This window comes from Scyliorhinus torazame, chromosome 19 (genome assembly GCF_047496885.1).
Source record: "Scyliorhinus torazame isolate Kashiwa2021f chromosome 19, sScyTor2.1, whole genome shotgun sequence".
In the NCBI taxonomy this organism is placed as follows: Eukaryota; Metazoa; Chordata; class Chondrichthyes; order Carcharhiniformes; family Scyliorhinidae; genus Scyliorhinus; species Scyliorhinus torazame.
Window position 1 is genome coordinate 69,592,797 of NC_092725.1, and position 20,363 is coordinate 69,613,159.

The following is a 20,363-nucleotide window of genomic DNA, read 5'->3' on the forward strand; positions in this document are numbered from 1 at the left end:
CATCCAGGAAGAGGCCCAATCCATCCTTAAAATAATGGTAAACATAGTACAAAGCCACAATTCCCTCCGGCAAATGTCGGCAGAATTGAAAGTGGTAATTCATTCCGAATGCTTTTCCACAGATGGAATGTGATTGTTTGTATATAGTGAGATGCATGCAAATATGAAAAGGTCAGGTCCACCCAAACACAGTGTAATCAATATGCTTCACGATCCCCCCGACATTGCCCCCTGCCACCATGTCCTTGCCCCGCTCCCCTCCCCTCGGTCCTCACTTACTGGACAGCCTAGGTGCATGGTGCATTTCCACAGCACTGAGACCCAGCAAAAACGCTAAGTGGCAATTTGGGGTGGGTAGAAATCAGCGACGCATTGGGCTTTTCACAGTAACTTCATTGCAATGTAAGCCTACTTGTGACAATAAAGATTAAAAGATTAAAGATGTATCTTTTAAATTATTTTCCAAAGAGGTGAGCTTTATAAGAACTGCATCCTGCAGGCAATCAAGGATCAAGCAAAATTATATTCCATGGTTTTAAAAGCTCTGAAACTCAGGCCTTAAATTCAAGCCAAGCGTAAACTCAAGCCTAGCTTGCTGCAACAGTAAGTTACTCAAGCTGTAGCCTCGGTATATCCTAATCTAGTCGTATTATCTTGAAAGCTCCAGTAAAGTCAACTACTTTGAATCTGGTCTCAAGATTGTATGAAATCACAATTCCTCTATACATGTCTCTATCTGTTAATTTTCTCTCAGGAGGCCATGATTGGTCTTTTGATGCTGAGGTAGAAATTTTGAAGTGTTTCGAATTCAGTCTGCACAATATTTAGAATTTTCACTGGGTGTCTTTAGTGCACAAGGGAAAATAAAAGTTTCTCTAGGATAATATTTAGAAGCAGCAGCATTGCATGAAATAGAATGTTTATTTTCATGGCAGATTAAAATGCAGTGAGATTGGTCAAGAGCAAATTCTGCAGAGGAGCTATTTGGCCCTGGCGACCGAAATGTGATCTTCAGAAGAAGCCACTCTCCGTGTAACATAAGCAAATCAAATGGTAAGAAAGCACATAGATGCGGCAAAATAAAACAGGCAAATAATTGCTCTAAAATGCTACTTCTAATGGACGAACAAAAGCCAAAATAAAATGTCTTACCTCATAAAATGCTTTCAGTTTCTTATGAAGGGGGGAACGCAAAAAGCACAACAATCAAACTCCACAGCAAACAGCACAGATGTATTACAATGAGGTCAATAGGGAAACTTTAAATAGTCATGCAATATATACGTTTTAAATGTTGAGTGAGCTTAATTCATAACCATTGATCACAGTGTCTTTTAAATTCCTTCCTTTTAAGGTAAAAAAATAAGCACCAGCAAAATTTCAATGTCCCCCATTTGACCCAGTGTTGCAGTGTTGGCACATGGCTGTAAACTGCTCAAAAGCATCATTAATACTCAGGGTAATTAACTTATAATCAATCAACATTCAAAGGGCAGGAAACAGGTCCCGAGTGTTTCTCAGAGAGTTTGTGGGGGAGCGGAAAACTGTTTGAAACAATGTTAAATGGGCCATGAAAATAACCAGTGGATTTGGAGATGTAAAGAAATGGGGTAACATAACTAAAAGTGTAAAAAAGGTTATTATGTAAATGAGCTTGGTACATGGAATTATTAGATATAAATGGCAAATAGGATAAGTGTGAGTTAATTATAAAGTTCTGAAATCACCACTGGTTTAATGCAGAAAGCAGGGGTGGAACTTAACAGCATGGGAGGGCTTCTTCGACTGCGTTCGCCCGGCGACTGTAGAATCCCGTCCGAGGTCAATGGATTTTTCCATTTTACCCGGCTTTCCCATGGCGTTCTTGCAGCGGGAGGGGCAGGGGAATCCAGCCCCATGTCATCATTAGACATGTGTCAGGTGATCCAGTCTCAGTTTCACTTTGGCCCGTGGACATACCACAGCACACACAGCTCTGTTGCTGATATCTTCAAGTTTTCTACATGTGGCGACTAGGGGCTTTTCACAGTAACTTCATTTGAAGCCTACTTGTGACAATAAGCGATTTTCATTTCATTTGTATAGCTACTCCCATATGCCTAGTTTAAATATATGAGCCCACAACATTTACACCATCCCTTCAGTGATTGCTGCCTTTCTATCATTATAAAAACACAACAGTTGTCCTTCTGGCTACGGGCACCCCCAATGTGAGCATTAAATTCTGACCAGTATTTTCCAATAACACTGGTGTCTACCCAGGTTGGATTGAAGGATAGTAGCAAGAGTGCATTGGCACACTCAGTATTGCCATGCGACATGAAAGCTGCTGCTAAACTGAAGCTTAAATGGATAGATGTAAAATTGATTAGCAGACACTAACATCTTGTTTAAACTGGGTTGGATTCTCCCCCTACAATGCCGGTAGTGCAGATCGCGATTGGGTGGAGAATCATGTGTGACCACTATGCTCTGCGTTCCTACTGGTGGCAGGATTGGGGTTTGCAGTTTCGCACCAGTGAGAGGACGCTAATGGATGCAAATGGGTCCTAATGACTCATCTGCATCCACTTAACAGTCCCGGCATCAGATTCTCCACACCCCAATGATTCGCAGGTCCTCTGGGCTGGGAATCACATGTGTGGGGATTACTACAGGTATCACCAAATGTGAACCTGACATGATGGCCCACGCGGTGGGACAAGGGGGGATAATTCCTGAAGGAAATTACTCCCAAAGTCCATCCAAGGGCCACCCTCCCCTTCTACAATGCATGACTTGCCCACCCCTCCCCTACCAGACCCCCATTCGGCCCTTTAGAGCCGGTGCAGACTCAAAGGGCCGAATGGCCTCCTTCTGCACTGTAAATTCAATGATAATCTATGACTAATCTAGGACAAAAGTTCGGCACAACATCGTGGGCCGAAGGGCCTGTTCTGTGCTGTATTTTCTATGTTCTATGTTCTCTTGAGACCCCTAAATAGGAAGATGCCCCACAGAGATCCTCTAACTAAAGGGAGCCCACAGGGACCCCCTAACTAAAGGGACACCCCACCCCAGAGACTCTCTAACTAAAAGGACAATTCCCCCTATCCCACAGGTACCCCCTAACCACAGACCCTAACAGAAACGTGACCCCTGTCTGGAAGCTAGAGAGCAGTTCAGACAAGGGCAGTGAAAAAAATTACAGTTGTATCACTCACCTGGAAGTCCATTCCTGGAAAGAAAATAACTTTCACCTAGTCATTCATTTTCTTCATGGATGAGTAAGTTTAACTGCTGTAACCACAATGTTTACAAGCATCAACTACATCAATGAGAGTTAGGTGCATTCCAATCACACCCCTTCACACTTGAATGATTTTGAAGTGCTGAGCTTGAAATTGATAGCACTTAACTCTCTTTGATGTGGTTGATATTTGTGGTTACAGCACTTAGACTTACTCATCCATGAAGAAGATGATTGAATCAAGACTCACAACTGCTTTGTGGAAGCTGTCAATCACAGTCCACTAAGAGAATTAAAAAAAAACAATTGAGAGTACCCAATTATTTCTTTTTCCAATTAAGGGGCAATTTAGTGTGGCCAATCCACCTAACCTACACATCTTTGGGTTGTGGGGGTGAAACCCACGTAGACAAGGGGAAAATGTGCAGACTCCACACAGACAGTGACCCAGGGCTGGGATCGAACTTGGGTCCTCAGTGCCGTAGGCTCTAGTGCTAACCACTGTGCCACGTGTCGCCCTATCCACTAAGAGAAATTAATGAATGGATTGCAGCTAAAGGACCTGAGGAGTTTAAATGCAGGTCACAGCTATTCTCTTGCCAGGATTGGGCACGTGGTGCTTCCAGGTGAGTGTTACAACTGTAATTTTAGTCACTGCCTCTGTCTGGACTGCTCTCTAGCCTTTATTATCCAAGGCCTAGAGTTTAAGAGCAGGGAGGGTGTGCTGAAACTATAAAATACTGGTTAGGAAACAGCTATTGTGTGCAGTTCTGGGATCCACATTATAGGAGGGATGTGATAGCATTGGAAAGGGTGCAGAGGAGATTTATCAGGATGTTGCCTGAGCTGGTCAGTTTTAGTTATGCAGAGATATTGGATACACTGGGATTATTTTCCTTGGAACAAAGGAGGCTGAGAGGGGGTAACATGATTGAGAGATTTAAAATTATGAGGGGAATAGATAGAGAGGAAGACATTTTTCACCTTGGTGGAGGGATCAGTGATCAGGTTGGTATAGATTTGAGGTAAGGGACAAGAGGTTTGGAGGGGATGCAAACAAAAGCTTTTTCACCCAGGGGATGGTGGGAGTCCGGAACTCCCTGTCTCAAAGGTTGGTGGAGGCAGAGACTCTCATAACATTTAAGAAGTATTTAGATGTGCACTTGCAATGCCAAGGCATGCAAGGCTGTGGACTAAGTGCTGGAAAATGGGATTAGAATATTTGTTTTTGACCAGTGCCTGACTCTGTGACCAAAGGGCTACTTTCCAGTTCCTTTCAGGTGATCTGTTTCCAATTATATTTATTAGTTTCCTGTAAAACTATGGTAAACCTTTATCTGCTGTTAATAAAATTCAAAGGTTGCAAATTAGGCTCAAATTTAACATGCAAAATACACATTGCTTTGCTGAGTTGCAATGTGTGCTGAGTCACATTTTTGAACTTTTAAATTAAAATAAACATTCTAGCAATGGCACATTTCATGCAAAATCATTAATGCCCCATGCATCAATCACAAATATACTGCCTGTTCACAGTACAAATCATCTGAATATCTGAGTACAGATCTGTTACACCAAGGCAGCAGCCACAGACATGAAGAAAATGAGCAAAATGAGTCAGAATGCTGCCCTTCATGTGGGGGACAAAGGTTTGATTCCAGTTGCACATTCCCTATGGTTCATATATTGAAGGCAAAAACAGTGTTAACGAATATCCCAGTGGAAATGAACCGATAGCACCAAAGCAACCAAACTGCCCTCACTTGAACAACATGAGTTAGGAAGGTCTCATGGTGGAAGGTATTGGAAATAAAACTATGGTTCATTGGTAGGGTGGAATTGAATCCCAATCCACCCCCTCAATGGAGGTTCGGTGGTGGGAAGAGGTGTGGGAATGTGGTCAACCAGGAAGGTGCTGGGCAAACACCCCTCCATCTTCTGATTAATCCAGGGTGAGAAGGTTTGCAGGCAACCTTCCCACCAGCAGGTGAATTGAAACCCCTTGTGACCAGTTAAGAGCCACTCAAGGGCCTCATTCCATCTTCATTGCTATTTAACCAAATGCGGGCAGGGGCTCACCATCCGTTTCAAAGACCAGATTAAGGAACTTGGCATTAGGAAGCGGGGGGTGGGGGCACAGAAATCCACCCCTGTCCTTGTTGTTGACCCCCTTCTCATCCATTCTGCTCCAACCCACCCCACTTCATGTATGTTTATCTGAAATTCCTCTCTCTGCAATTCTATTGGGGTGATGCCTTGTTCAGCAGACAAGGCCATTTCAGAGAGATACACAAGCGTTTGCATGCTATTAGCCCACAACAGGACTTTAATACCTCAGCTTTTAAAAATAATCTTGCAATCAAATCACGAGTGATCATTGAAGTACAATAGCACTAACATGACTATTAATTATCAATGATCTTCACTTGATTTTGGTGCTTTAAACCAGAATCAGTTGAAAGTTCTAACTCTAAAAGACATTTTACCTCCTTCAACAATATTTTTTTATTTCTCATTTGAAGGTACTGATTCTGTGCCAGGGATTGTTTACAATCAAACCTATGCAGATTCTCATGTATTTAAATGACCATGCCATGAGCTGAAGACCACAATAGATTTCAGCCATGCTTTTTCTTAGAGCTACGGGAGGTTACAGCACAGAATGAGGCCATTTGGCCCATCAGTTTGTGCCAGCTTTTTGCTTCAGCCGAAATTAATAACTCGGCCAGGTCCCTGTCCACAGTCCTAATACTCTCATAATTCATCCAATCTGCCCTAAAAAGATACCGCAGCTAATTTTTGTGGAAAAGCATTCCAATTCTCTGTGCAGAGAGATGTATCCTAACTGCTAATTCTTTAGAATTCTACGGTGCAAATTCAGGATTTTGCCCTTTGATTTTGCTTTTAAAATTAAGTGAGCTGCTATATTCTTGGAGTTACAAGATTATACTATCTGGATAGGGATTTACTGAACTATAAGTTTTCCTCCATTGACAAAAGAATTACCACAAAATAAATTTAGAACATACCTCAAATTCTTCTGAAAATCCATTATTCGCATGAAGTTCTGCAACGTGCTTTGGGAATTGCCTGATTGGAATTGCTCCCATTTCATCTGAAGATAAAAATTGTTGATTTATAATCTCTATAAATGCTGATTGACAGATTGCAGTAACAGAATTGTCAGTCTGGTCATTTTCTTCTAGTCATGGGACATGGACATTGATGAAAAGGCCAGCATTTTTTGCCCATCCCTAATTGCCGTTGAGTATGTGGTGGGTCAACTGTTGTGGTCCATGTGTTGCAGGTACACTCCCCACAGTGCCGTTAGTTAGGGAGGTCCAGTATTTTGATCCACGTGTTGCAAAGGCAATACGTTTCCAAGTCTGGATGATATGAGGGCGAATATGCAGTTGGCGGTGTTCCCCTGTGCCCCCTGCCCTCGTTCTTCGAGTTGGTAGACGTTGTGGGTTTGGAAGGTGCCGATGAAGAAGCCTTGACAGGTTGCTTCAGTGCACCATGCACATGGTACACATGGCACATGTGGTCAAGGGAGGGGAACCTCGTAGTTTTGTTACTGGGCTTGAACTCAAAGGCCTGGACTAATGACCTGGAGATGAGTTCAAAGCCCACTGTCACAGCTGGGGAATATAGATTAATTTAATTAAATAAATAAAGTCAGTGACCAGGAAATTTCTGACAAAAAGCTGTAAGATTTATTCATGTCCTTTGGGGAAAAAGAAATTCTTGACCTCATCTGGTCTGGTCTGGTCCAATTGTGACTCCATACCCATGGTAATGTAGTTTGTGTCTTCACTGTCCTTAGTTTTACCTCAAGGGTAATTCGGGATGGGCAATAAAAGCTGACCTCGACAGCGATAGCCACATCCCGTAACTGAATTGAAAAAAAAGAGAATGTTTAAGGTGGTTGATGGGGATGCCAACCAATTTGGCTGCTTTTGTGAAGGAATCAGTGTAAAGCAATCCAGCTATAATGAGGGGGTTATAAGGTTAAAAGAGTTATTTTAAGGCGGCATGGTGGCGCAGTGGTTAGCACTGCTGCCTCATGCTGCCGAGGACCCGGGTTCCATCCCGGCCCTGGGTCACATGGCTGTGTAGCGTTTGCACATTCTCCCCGTGTCTGCGTGGGTCTCACTCCCACTACCCAAAGATGTACAGGGTAGGTGGATTGGCCACGATAAATTGCCGCTTTTCCCAAAAATAAGTTCACTTTAAAAAAAGGATAAATACATTTCACAATGCCTGACCACAGGTATCTGCATGTAGGGACCTGTGTCTTGTCCACTAGCAAGAGAATCCCTGATAAAAGAGAGAGAGAGAGAGAGACACCACAAAATTGCAGAGTAATACATTTTTGTTGCAAACTGTCAGGAGAGTTTCAGATTTGATAAGATGAGTTTATACCGATAACCCAAGGCCACACATAACTGGAATTTTTACAATCATTCAGCTACTTAAAACACAAACTCATAACTAATGAAATAATTGACCATAATGATTTCTGACAAGCTTGGCTCCCCTACAATCTGGCTTAAATGAAATCAAGATTAATGGTGATCAAAATCCCACCTGCCCCCAACCAATTAAATCGCTAAAATTTACAGGATGCACTTCATTCTCTGTTGGTATAAATATGACTAATAATCTGAGTGTCCCGGTTTAAAATCCTGCATGGTGTCTCAGGTATGTGGATTTAACAGAAAGCAGGGGTGAGATTCTCCGACCACCCGCCGGGTCGGAGAATCGCCGGGGGCTGGCGTGAATCCCGCCCCCGCCGGTTGCCGAATTCTCCACCACCGGATATTCGGCGGGGGCGGGAATTGCGGCGCGCCGGCTGGCGGGCCACGCCCCGCGATTCTCCGGCCCGGATGGGCCGAAGTCCCGCCGCTAAAATGCCTGTCCTGTCGGCGTAGATTAAAGCACCTACCTTACCGGCGGGACAAGGCGGCGCGGGCGGGCTCCGGGGTCCTGGGGGGGGGCGAGGGGCGATCTGGCCCCGGGGGGTGCCCCCACGGTTGCCGGGCCCACGATCGGGGCCCACCGATCCGCGGGCGGGCCTGTGCCGTGGGGGCCCTCTTTCCCTTCCGCCTTCGCCACGGTCTCCACCATGGCGGAGTCGGAAGAGACTCCCTCCACAGCGCATGCGCGGGAATGCCGTCAGCGGCTGCTGACGCACCCGCGCATGCGCCGCACGGAGATGTCATTTCTCTGGCCTTTTCCACCAGCTGGCGGGGCGAAAATTCGTCCGGCGCCGGCCTAGCCCATTAAGGTTGGGGCTCGGCCCCCAAAGATGCGGAGCATTCCGCACCTTTGCGGCGGCGCGATGCCCGACTGATTTGCGCCGTTTTGGGCGCCAGTCGGCGAACATCGCGCTGTTTCCAGAGAATTTCGCCCCAGATATCTGCCTGACAACGAGGAGTTGCCGTCAGTATCCACCTGCCATTGGTCAATACCATGACTGAATTGTGTCAGAATATAAAACAGAGATATTCACTCAGTGACTGATTAGCTGAATGCAAGCTTTCTCACTTATTTTGTTTCAAAGAGTTTCTGTTGGAGGAAGAGCACAGTGATGGACTCAAATCAAATCCATCCGCAGGAGCTGATATTAAAAAGTTTCAAATGGAAACATAAAGCGTCACTTTCTAAAGTTATTTAACTCCGGAAAATGCAGAACATTGTTGAGGGCACAAGGTGCCTGTGTTTTAAGAGAACTTAAAATAATTTATTTTAATGTAACTGCAGTTTGTATTCGGAAAAAAAGTTTATATTGAGTGCGTTCTATAAATATATTTGACCCAAGGTACAGTTTAAGAATTCAGGGTGTAATTCTCCGTTCCTGCGGCTGAGTGCCGGTGCCAACGGACAATTTGTGATTCACAACGGGAAAATCGGCGCAGACCCCTCACCTATTCCAGTACCGGTGAGTGGCTAGCACCTGTGCCACGTAGAACACCCGCGGGTCGCACGGCAAATGGCCAGAGAATCGCCAGGTCCCGGTCCGCTCATGTGCAGGGCTGACAAGCTGCACTGGTCATGCCGGAAAAGATGGCGCCGGCCGTGCTGGAACCCTAACCCGCCCATCCCAACCCCCAGCCCACCTCCTGGCCATTCCGCCCAGCCCTAGCAGCAGCCCCCCAGCCAGCGGCACGGATCCCGGACGAGAGTGGCAGTTCTGGACACTGTCCGCAGCCGACATGTTTGGTTCCTGACCGCTGGGACCACACATGGCCTGTGCCGTCGGGAACCCGTCCCATTGAGGGCAGAGCATCACAGGTGGGCCGGCTGACGACACGCCAACGGCATTGCGACTGCACATGGAGCACGGCACGATGACGCCGAATTGGAGGGGTCGGAGCATAACGAGCCGCCGTCAAACTGGCGCCTGCCCAGAATCCAGCATCGAAAGCCATTCTCCGCCCAATCGCCGATCCGATTTCGGCCTCGGGCTACGGGGAATCCCGCCCTCAATCTTTTGATTGCAGCGTACTCAGTTTATTGAAAACTTTGCAGAACCACATCTGAATAAAAATCACACATACCACCAATAAAGTAAAATAAATAACCGTACTTGATGTTGGAATTAAAGTCAACACCAGAGAGAAAAGAATGTTGGATGAATGGGTGTACATGTTAACCTTTTCACCAAGTGCACATGTGACTTCGAAAATGAAGCTGTGCATATGGCCCACTAACTCTAAATCTGCCACTGCCTTGAACCCATCACCGCCAGACTCATAGGCCAGAGCCCAACCGCTGAGCCAAAGCTGAAATTTCAAATCTTATTATTCCTGTTTATATTTTATACAGAATACATACTCACACATTACTGCCAGGCCAAATTATAACGCTACATCAGTAATCACAACTAATTATGTCCAGGGATATTCAGTTTGCTGGATAATTTAAATAATCAAACATACTCACAACTGAGGAGAACCACAAGTGGTATTTTACATCACAGTGATGGTTTCAGCCAAGCACTGCTATCTTGACCGTAGCAGTTTACAATATCACTCAGCACCATGTCAAGGCAGGTTTATTTTTATGTGCGAGACCAGACTCGTGTTGGCCATGCCAGATAATGGTGGCATGCACGTCCTTTTATTGAAGAAAATTAACTGCTTGGGTTTTTTTTTACAAATCATGGCCATTTTCTGTTGCCAGGTCTCAAATGACCAGAATAACTGAACTCAACTTCTCAACCTTTCGTGGGAGAGCATGAACCTTAAATGCTTCCTAGTACTATATCCACCCATAGAATTTATTTAGATTTTGTTATCAATCCCTTGTGACGGTGCCAAGGCAAACTATCCTTTGTTGTCCTTCTCAATCGACGTGCAGCCTTTGAAACAGTTGACCACGCCATATTACTCTAACGTTTTTTTAATGTTGTCCAGCTGGTTGGAATGCTCTCATCTGGTTCTAGTCTTAGTTATCTAATTGTAGACAGAGAATCACAATCAATGTCTTCCCTTTCTATTCCTGAGTTTCCCAATGGTCAATCCTTGGCTCCTTCGTATTTCTCATCCTTGGCTCCTTCCTATTTCTCATCCAAATACTGTCTCTCGGTGACATCATGACATCATCGAAAAAGATGTCAAATTTGACGTGTCCACTGATGAAACTCAGCTTTTTTACCTCAGCAACACCACTCTCGATCCCACCACTGTTTCAAAATTATCAGACTGCTTCTCTAACATCCTCTCAGCAGAATCTTCTCCAATTAAATATTGAGAAGAGCAAAGCCATTGCCTTTTGTCCCTTCCACAATCCAACACTACCAACTCCATCTGACTCTGGCAACTGTCTGAGGCTGTTCATAACCTCAGTGCCATATGTGACACTGGAATGAGCTTTCAACCATATCCATACAATCACAAAGACTGCCTATTTCCATATCTATAACATTGCCAGGCACCCTCATGCACACCTTTGTTAGCTTCAGATCTGACCATTCTAATGCACTCTTGGCCAGCATCTCACATTCTTTGCTCTATAAACAGTACATTGTTTAGGGAATGATCAGATCATCCAAAACTCTGCTGCATACATCCCAGGTCACACCAAATCCCATTCACACATCACGCTTGGTCTCGCTGACCAGCATTGGCTCATGTTTATTCAGAGCCTTGAAAATTCTCATCCTTGTTTTTAAATCTCTGCATGGTTTGGTGCCTCCCTGTCGCTGTAATTTCCTGCAGCCCCACCAACACTTTGAGATACATTGTAAATATAATTGGAAGAGATACCTTGGTGACACCTTGTCCTGGGTGGAGGGGTGGGCTTAAATAAGTGTTGTTGCTTTTCTTTCCACACCCAGTGGCACACAAGGCAGACTTTTATCTCTTCCCATAGCAAGGATTTTGTCCTGGAGCAGGTCGCTAGCCTCATATAGCTTGAGGGGTGCCACTTGCATCAAGCATGGCTGACTAGGAGTCACTCCCACTCTTATCACCTGCCATTGATACGTATTGGAAGGATTTTGTAGGTTGATCCTCAAACTGCTTGGCTGTGTTGTGAACACACCTTCCTTAGCCATCAAGTTCTGGGGTGAGACTCAAACCCGGAGCTTCGGGCTCCGAGGCAGGGACGTTACCCACTCTTGCCCTAAACAATGTACTGCTCCACTGCCCTCTTATGTCTCCATGATTTTAATTGTTCCGCCATTTGTCCTCATGCCGTCAAATGCCTTGACCTTAAGTTCTAGAATTGCCTCCATAAATCTCTGCTTTCCCGCTTTCCTCCCTTAAGGTACGCTTAAAATCTACCCCATTGACCAAGATTCAACTCCCCTGCTATCTCCTTATGTAACTTGATGTCATATTTCCTTTCATAATAGGTCTGGAAAGTGCCTTGCGACGTTTTGTTACGTTAACGGTGCTAAATAAATACAAATTGTTGTGGTTGATGATACACACAATACAACACAATACAACAAAACATCAGCACCACGAAGCGATGGAACATGGAAATATATGAACATACAAATTAGGAGCAGGAGTAGTCCCCCCAGCCTGCTCCGCCATTCAATAAGATCATGGTGGATCTGATTGCAATCATCCACTAACGCCCGTTAACCTTTAACCCGCTTGCTAATTAAGAATCTCTCTAGCTCTGCCTTAAAAATATTCAAAGACTCTGCTTCCACCATCTTTTGAGGCAGCGAATTACAAAGACTCAAGACCTTAAAGAAAAAAAATCTTCTGGCCTATAGAGGGCAGCACGGTAGCATTGTGGATAGCACAATTGCTTCACAGCTCCAGGGTCCCAGGTTCGATTGCGGCTTGGGTCACTGTCTGTGCGGAGTCTGCACGTCCTCCCCGTGTCTGCATGGGTTTCCTCCGGGTGCTCCGGTTTCCTCCCACTGTCCAAAGACGTGCAGGTTAGGTGGATTGGCCATGATAAATTGTCCTTAGTGTCCAAAATAGCCCTTAGTGTTGGGTGGGGTTACTGGGTTATGGGGATAGGGTGGAGGTGTTGACCTTGGGTAGGGTGCTCTTTCCAAGAACGTGCCTGGCACATTGCGTGATGACATTTCAAATGAGCCACTATGGGGAGAATGCCGTGTGTTTGTAATTATCCTCACTGGAGCTGAGTGAAGTTATGTTCCAATATTGTTGACATGGAGAAAAAAATAATTATTCAACGTGATTTGAAATGATAAGTAATCTTGATTTTTTTTTTGTCCCCAAGCAGTTTCTTCTATTCCTCTTCTTGCTTCGCAAGATGAACTGCAGACAGTCCCTTGCAAATTAATGTGAAAAATGGAAACTTTTCTGTGGCAATCATTAAAGAAGAGCAAAAGAGTTGTCCTCTGTGTTCTGGACAATATTGGTCATTTTACCAGCCAAACGATTAAAAAAGAACAGATTTACTGGGCACGATCACGTTGCTGTTTATGAAGCTTACAGTGCAGAATGTGGCTGCTGCATTTTCTACAATACAACAGCGACTACACTTCATTGAGTGCTTTGGGTCATTGAGGTCCTGAAATAACCGTATACGATTCTGATAAGCCTCTCTCTGTTTTGAGAACTAGGAAAGCAAAAACAAAATGGGATATCCAGCGTATGGATTATCCCATAATCTGCAGTGAGATCCTGATGAAATTGCAGCATTCCTTCAGCATTCTCTGTTATTTCATAGAATCAGCATTTGCAAGCTTTTGCCCGAGATGTGCGAGAGGAAGAACTGCTTTTCTTTATTTTGGAACAAATCCAACATTAAAACGTGCCTGAAACATGGGGCGTCATTCTCCGCCGGCGGGAGTCTCCGTTTTGCCGGCGCCGGGGGGTTTCCCGACGGCGTGGGGCTGCCCCACAATGGGAAACCCCATTGACCGGCCGGTGTCACGGAGACTCCCGCCGGCCGGTCGGGGCAGAAATGTGGCGGGGCGGGTAGGAGAATTTCGCCCATGGTAACTGTCGTGTTGGGTGTTCCGATACACAAACGAACCAACACGGTTGTAGATGGTTTTATTATTCTGTACAATAACAACTGTTATCTTCTGGCTGTGGTTCGTACTTCACAAGCTTGGTAAAAAATTTAGCCCGGGCCATTTCGCTCGTGATTTCTTCCTGTTTGGGTATGGGGTAGTGTTCCCTCATGATGTTATTGTTCAGGTCTTTCGGGTCAATGCAGATCCGGAGCTCGCCAGAGGGCTTTTTTACGCACACCATGGAGCTGACCCATGGCGTAGGCTCTGTGACCCGGGAAAGCACTCTTTGGTCCTGCAGATCCTGCAGCTGCTGCCTGAGGCGGTCCTTGAGTGGTGCTGGGACTCTACGAGGTGCGTGAATGACCGGGGTGGCGTCCGGTTTGAGCCGTATTCTGTAAGTGTAGGGCAGTGTGCCCATGCCCTCGAAAACCTCCTGGTTGTGGGCGAGGAGCGAGTGGAGCTGCGCCCTAAAGTCTGCATCCGGGAAATCGGACGTGCCTTCTGGAGACAGAGTGTGTACCCGCTGAATGAGGTGGAGGATCTTGCAGAGAGTCCTTTCGAGGATCCAACTATCTCAAAAGACAGTGTGGTTGTGTCTGAATTATGTGCAACCTCGAGCTGGCAGGACCCCATGGCCGGAATAACATTACCGTTGTAATCGACCAACTGACAGTGGGATGGCCGAATCGGTGGTTTGACCTTCAAGGTGTGGAAGGCTGACCATGCAATGAGATTGGTGGAGGCGCCAGTGTCTAAGCGGAATGTGATTGGTATGACTCAGTGTATGGAGGCTGAATGGCCCACACGTCCCTGCGAGGCTGACGGAATTGCGGAGCCTTGGCAGGTTGAGCTCCTCGACAGCAGGCAGCGTAAATCTTGCCACAGCGGAGGCAGTGTCGAGTTTTGGCTGGACATTGCCGATTTAAGTGTGCGGATCCACAGTTGCCGCACGTCGTGACGTCATGGCGTTCGTTGCGCCACCACGCATGCGCGGTGCGGTCCTGCGTAGAGCGCGCCTGCGCAGCACGTCTCTCTGCGTCGACGTCCCCTCTTTTGGTGCGTACAAGCGCGGGAGGCCTCAGAAAGCGCGTGAAATGGCCGCCCTCGTCCGGGCCGCTGGCCGTGAGGAACTCGATCGACTGGACCCGCTCGGCCTCGTAGGACCCCTGCCGTGCCGATTCAGCCACCTGGAATTGGGAGTACCGGCTGATCGCATTTTCGTGGAGGACGCAGGTTTCAATGGTGGTGGCTAGGGTGAGGCTCTTTATTTTGAGGAGCTGCTGGCGTAGGGTGTCCGAGGTGACCCCAAAAACTACCTGATCCCGAATCATGGAATCGGAGGTGGCCTCATAGCCGCAGGACTGCGCGAGGATATGGAGGTGCCAAAAAAGATTGAAAAGGCTCATCCTTACCCTGCAGGCGCTGCTGGAAGAGGTACCTCTCGAAGCTCTCATTCACTTAGATGCTGAAGTGTTCCTCAAATTTTAGAAGGACCATCTTGTACTTCGTCTTGTCCTCGCCTTCCGCGAATGCCAGGGAGTTGTAGATGTGGATTGCGTGTTGCCCCGCCGTGGAGAGGAGGAGGGCGATCTTCCTGGTGTCCGATGCATTCTCCCTGTCTGTGGCTTCTAAGAAGAGCTGGAAGCGCTGTTTAAACAGCTTCCAGTTGACGCCGAGATTTCCAGCTATTTGGAGCGGCTGCGGCGGGCTGATGGTGTCCATGGCGCAGGATGGCGGATTTCTGAAGAGGTGCAGGTAGGTCTCACAATCGCTGGCGAGTTTCCAGACCTGGTATCATGGCGTGTTGGGTGTTCCGATACACAAACGAACCAACACGGTTGTAGATGGTACAACTTTGTTTTATTATTCTGTACAATAATAACTATTAACTTCTGGCTGTGGTTCGTACTTCACCAGTTAACCTGTGGACCCAGCCCCAGCACTATCTTCGAGAGGCACTTAGCACATGGTGTATGTCTGAGTGTCACACTGTGAGATCTGTGCTCTGAGCTATCTCCTGGTAGAATGAGTGGGAACTGTGGTGTTCCCTGTTTTATAGTACATGTGCTGTCACTGGTGATTGGCTGTGATGTTGTGTATGTTTTGATTGGTCTGTCTACCTGTCCATCAGTGTGTGTGTGTGATTGCACCATGATATGTTAATATGGATATCATGACAGTAACAATCAAATGTTTCATGTTTAATATCTGTTGGATAGAGCCCTATTTGCATTCCTAAAACATCTCCTCCCATCTCGCGCAGAAAATGGACGTTTGCTCCGGCCACAAACTTTTGATGTAGGAAGTCAATTCAGTGAGCAATGATGATCTTTGATCAAGTTGGGTAAAGGACTGTGAGGAACTGATGCAATTGCACAGAATTCGACATTCACTGCTCACTGAAGTGGGTGGTGAAACATCCGGAGAACCACACCGGGCGAATGGCAATAGAATATAATTCAAGAACTGTGCACAATAGCAAAACAGAGAGAGAAAAAAATGTTAAAAGCTATGACATAGATTCATTTCTAGTCAACGAAGATACAAGTTTGATTAAGGAGACCCACTTGCAAGAATTTACCTGCAACAGGAAGAGCTGGTGATTGTGACGTCGATACCACTCTTGGTGAAGTATTGTCTTCCAAGTAAAAATGGGCAGTCTGAAAACATTTCCTGGAGAAAAGAGTGAATAAAAATTTTAAGAAGAACTCAGCCACTAGAATAACTTTAATCAAAACCCATTCTCTTAAAAGAAAAACGCAAGTATAACTTTCAGAAGACACCGCTGCATTTAATATTTTAAAACTGATGCAATTGCGCAGATGCTCAGCAAACTTTATAATGTCTAGCCTTTAATCATTATACTTTCTGAACATGAAATGAGTAAATAATGCAGAGGATCTTCTTTGTAAAGAGGAAGGTAAAGGTAGCAGAGTGACCACAAGCTAAGAGTCCGTACTGTTACATTGGGAAGCTGCTTGTCTTGTTACCAAACTCCCCTTCAATGTTTGGGGCTGTCCGGCTTTCCATTTCTGAGAGAGTGGAATTATATTTTCCCATATCTGATGTAGGAGAGCAGCGCTCAGAGAATATGGGCGGCACGGTAGCACAGTGGTTAGCACAGTTTCTTCACAGCTCCAGGGTCCCAGGTTCGATTCCCGGCTTGGGTCACTGCCTGTGCGGAGTCTGCACGTTCTCCCCGTGCCGGTGTGGATTTCCTCCGGGTGCTCCGGTTTCCTCCCACAGTCCAAAGATGTGCAGGTTAGGTGGATTGGCCATGCTAAAATTGCCCTTACTGTCCAAAAAGATTAGGTGTGTTCACTGGGTTGCGGGGATTGGGTGGAGGTGTGGGCTTAGGTAGGGTGCTCTTTCCAAGGGCCGGTGCTGACTCGATGGGCCGAATGGCCTCCATCTGTACGTAAATTCTATGATTCTATGAAAGCATTTAGACGATACAATGGAGAGGCAGAAAATGGTTCTCAATGACTTCGGCGATGGCCTAACTCGCTCCACAATGTCACTCACACTGTTAAGCACTTGTGAGATCTGCCCCTGATGGATGAAAATACCTCTCCTCCAATAGGTATGCAAAGAAATTGGGCAAACTAGTGGTTAGCGAATCTGGAAAAACCCACACAGAGGAAAATTCTTGTGTCTAAAACAGCTGTGCTCACACATTGCCATTGTGTTTAAGTTTACAAAACTGGGCAAAAAGTGGAGAGGTAACAGGTGACTCAGAGCCAGCTGAAGAACAGCCTGCTGTTTCTGGCAGATGGCTCCAGTTTCGCAAGCATTCTGATGAGCGAATGAAAATGAAAGGAACTTTAGAAATGACCCAACAAATGCTGCAACCAGCCCGTTCGCACAGGATAAACGTGAGAATCAAAATGAGTCACTGACGACAGCTGGTGTATCTGCATCGAGGGAGTTTAGAGACAGTGAGAAAAATATTTACTGTCGAGAGCACAGGTGCGGCGAGTGTGATCTCTGCTGAATATAGGGAGGAATTAGTTATCAAACTCAACAATTCACCCGAGGATAAAGAGGATATACACTTGGATCATCAAACAATTCAATACCACAAATAAAGATCAATGTTGGGCTTACAGATTTTTTTCATTGCTGTTGGTTGAAGTATCTTGGTGCATTTTTATTACATTCTAACTAATCAGCCACCCTCCATAAACTCAATCTTGTCCAAAGATCTGTTGCCTGCATGTAATTGCACTCACCCATAGCCCTTGCTGATCTGCAGTGACTCACAGTGACCAAATTTAATATTCTCAGCCTTGTAGAATCATAGAATCCCTACAGTTCAGAAGGAGGCCATTCAGCCCATTGAGTCTGCACCGACCCTCTGAAAGAGCATCCTACCTATCCCCATAATCCCCAGTAACTCCACCTAACCTTTTGGACAATAAGGGACATTTTAGCATGGCTAATCCACCTAACCTGCACATCTTTGTGGAAGGAAACCGGAGCATCCGGAGGAAACCCACGCAGACATGGGGAGGAAATGCAAACTCTACACAGTCACCCGAGGCCGGAATTGAACCTGGGCCCCCGGCGCTGTGAGGCAGCAGTTCAAATAACTGTGCCACCGTGCCACAACAAAATCTCTCATGGCCTCAACCTGTCCTCTCTACAATCTCCTCCATCCCTAAAAAACCCAACCTGCTCACCAAATTCTCTGGTCAGCTGACCAACGTTTTATTTCCCACCCCACCCCCTTTATTCTATTCTTCGCAGTCATGCTTTCAATTGTCTAGTTTTCATTTCCTGGAATTCCCTTCCTCGCCCTTCCACCACTTCCTCCTCTTCTAGGAGTCTCTTCCCTCCTATTAACATTTTTGGCCCACTTCTCTTAATCTTAATGCTTTTTCATGCCTCCACCAAGTGCTGTAGAATGCCTGTTACTCAAGATGCTGCATAAAATGTTGTTAAAAGTCAGTGGCCCAGGATAAGTAACTGTGTTTGGGGAATCCATGATCTGTCGTGATACAACTGTGATTGTTTGCTTCTAGTTGTTTGTGACAGGGTGGTGATTTTACACTGATGTATTAGCTATGGTATAGTCATCTATTTGAATAGGTAGCTAACTCTATGGTTACCTTGTCGTAATGGCTCCATTGTTAGCTTAGGGCAACGATTTGACTGTCTGTGAAGTGCTATCTAACATTTTACTCTACCCAAGGCACTTTATAAATGGAAGTTGTTTTTGTTGCTGTAGTCTGACTTCAATTAAAATATGGTATTCTCACACGGACTGCTTTTAAAATAGGGGTGGCGGGGCGGGGGTCAGTGAGATTTGATTGAGGACATGAACCAGATTACATCTGTTGGAGCAGGCCGGGAGCATCGAACACTGATTCTCCTGCAGAGTGAGATGTGCACCGGGTGCAACACGGCCGGAGAAACACCCGCTGTGTTTAACATATTGTGGTAATCTTACACAGACTGTGTTTAACATATTGTGGTGATTTTACACAGATTGTGTTTAACTCATTGTGGTGATCTTACACAGACTGTGTTTAACTCATTGTGGTGATCTTACACAGACTGTGTTTAACTCATTGTGGTACTCTTACACAGACTGTGTTTAACACATTGTGGTAATCTTACACAGATTGTGTTTAACACATTGTGGTGATTTTACACGGACTGTGTTTAACTCATTGTGGTAATCTTACACAGACTGTGTTTAACTCATTGTGGTGATCTTACACGGACTGTGTTTAACACATTGTGGTGATCTTACACGGACTGTGTTTAACTCATTGTGGTAATCTTACACAGATTGTGTTTAACTCATTGTGGTAATCTTACAGAGATTGTGTTTCACACATTGTGGTAATCTTACACAGACTGTGTTTAACACATTGTGGTGATCTTACACGGACTGTGTTTAACTCATTGTGGCAATCTTACACAGACTGTGTTTAACACATTGTGGTGATCTTACACGGACTGTGTTTAACTCATTGTGGCAATCTTACACAGACTGTGTTTAACACATTGTGGTGATCTTACATGGACTGTGTTTAACTCATTGTGGTGATCTTACATGGACTGTGTTTAACTCATTGTGGTAATCTTACACAGACTGTGTTTAACACATTCTGGTAATCTTACACAGACCGTGTTTAACACATTCTGGTAATCTTACACAGATCGTGTTGAATACACTTTGGGAATTTTACATGGACTGTGTTTAATACAGTGTAGTGACATTACATATACAGTGTTTAATATAGAGTGGTAATCAGACAGAAGCTATGTTTAACACACCGTGGTAATAAAATCACTGTGGTGATTTTAGACTGACCATGTTTAATACAGTGTGGTAATCTTACATGGACTGTGGTTTGTTGTCTGACTTTAATGGTGTTCGATAATGGGGTGATCTGTCTTTGACTGTGCTTGCTGTAGTGTGGAAGTCTGACTCTACCTAAAAAGAAATTGTAGTTACCCCAAGTACCTTGAGAAAGTGACAGCTGCAATGTTGTGGTAATTCTCACAAGGGCTCTGAGCGATCACTCACTGATCTCCTTGTGGGTCTTGTGAAGGACAAGTTCCCATGGTATCGGGTCCTGTTTTCATGGCTTTTAAATACATCTCAGACCCGTAATGGGAGTTCCTGTTAGTCCCTGGCTGGAACACTTGTGTTGTATG

At 45.4% G+C, this 20,363-nt stretch overlaps 1 protein-coding gene across 4 annotated transcripts in view; it reads right to left on the reverse strand.

Annotated features, from left to right (window-relative positions):
* Window positions 1-20,363, reverse strand: part of ptprz1a (protein tyrosine phosphatase receptor type Z1a) — a 261,674-nt gene that overhangs the window by 47,826 nt on the left and 193,485 nt on the right. For 3 of the 4 annotated variants that reach the window (XM_072484493.1, XM_072484495.1, XM_072484496.1), the window contains 3 exons: window positions 16,273-16,364; window positions 6,259-6,344; window positions 1,153-1,173 (listed from right to left, as the gene is read on the reverse strand). In XM_072484493.1, the coding sequence (XP_072340594.1) occupies window positions 1,153-1,173; window positions 6,259-6,344; window positions 16,273-16,364 (199 nt within the window). The remainder of the gene's footprint in view (window positions 1-1,152; window positions 1,174-6,258; window positions 6,345-16,272; window positions 16,365-20,363) is intronic. The other variant, XM_072484494.1, reaches the window with a different exon arrangement.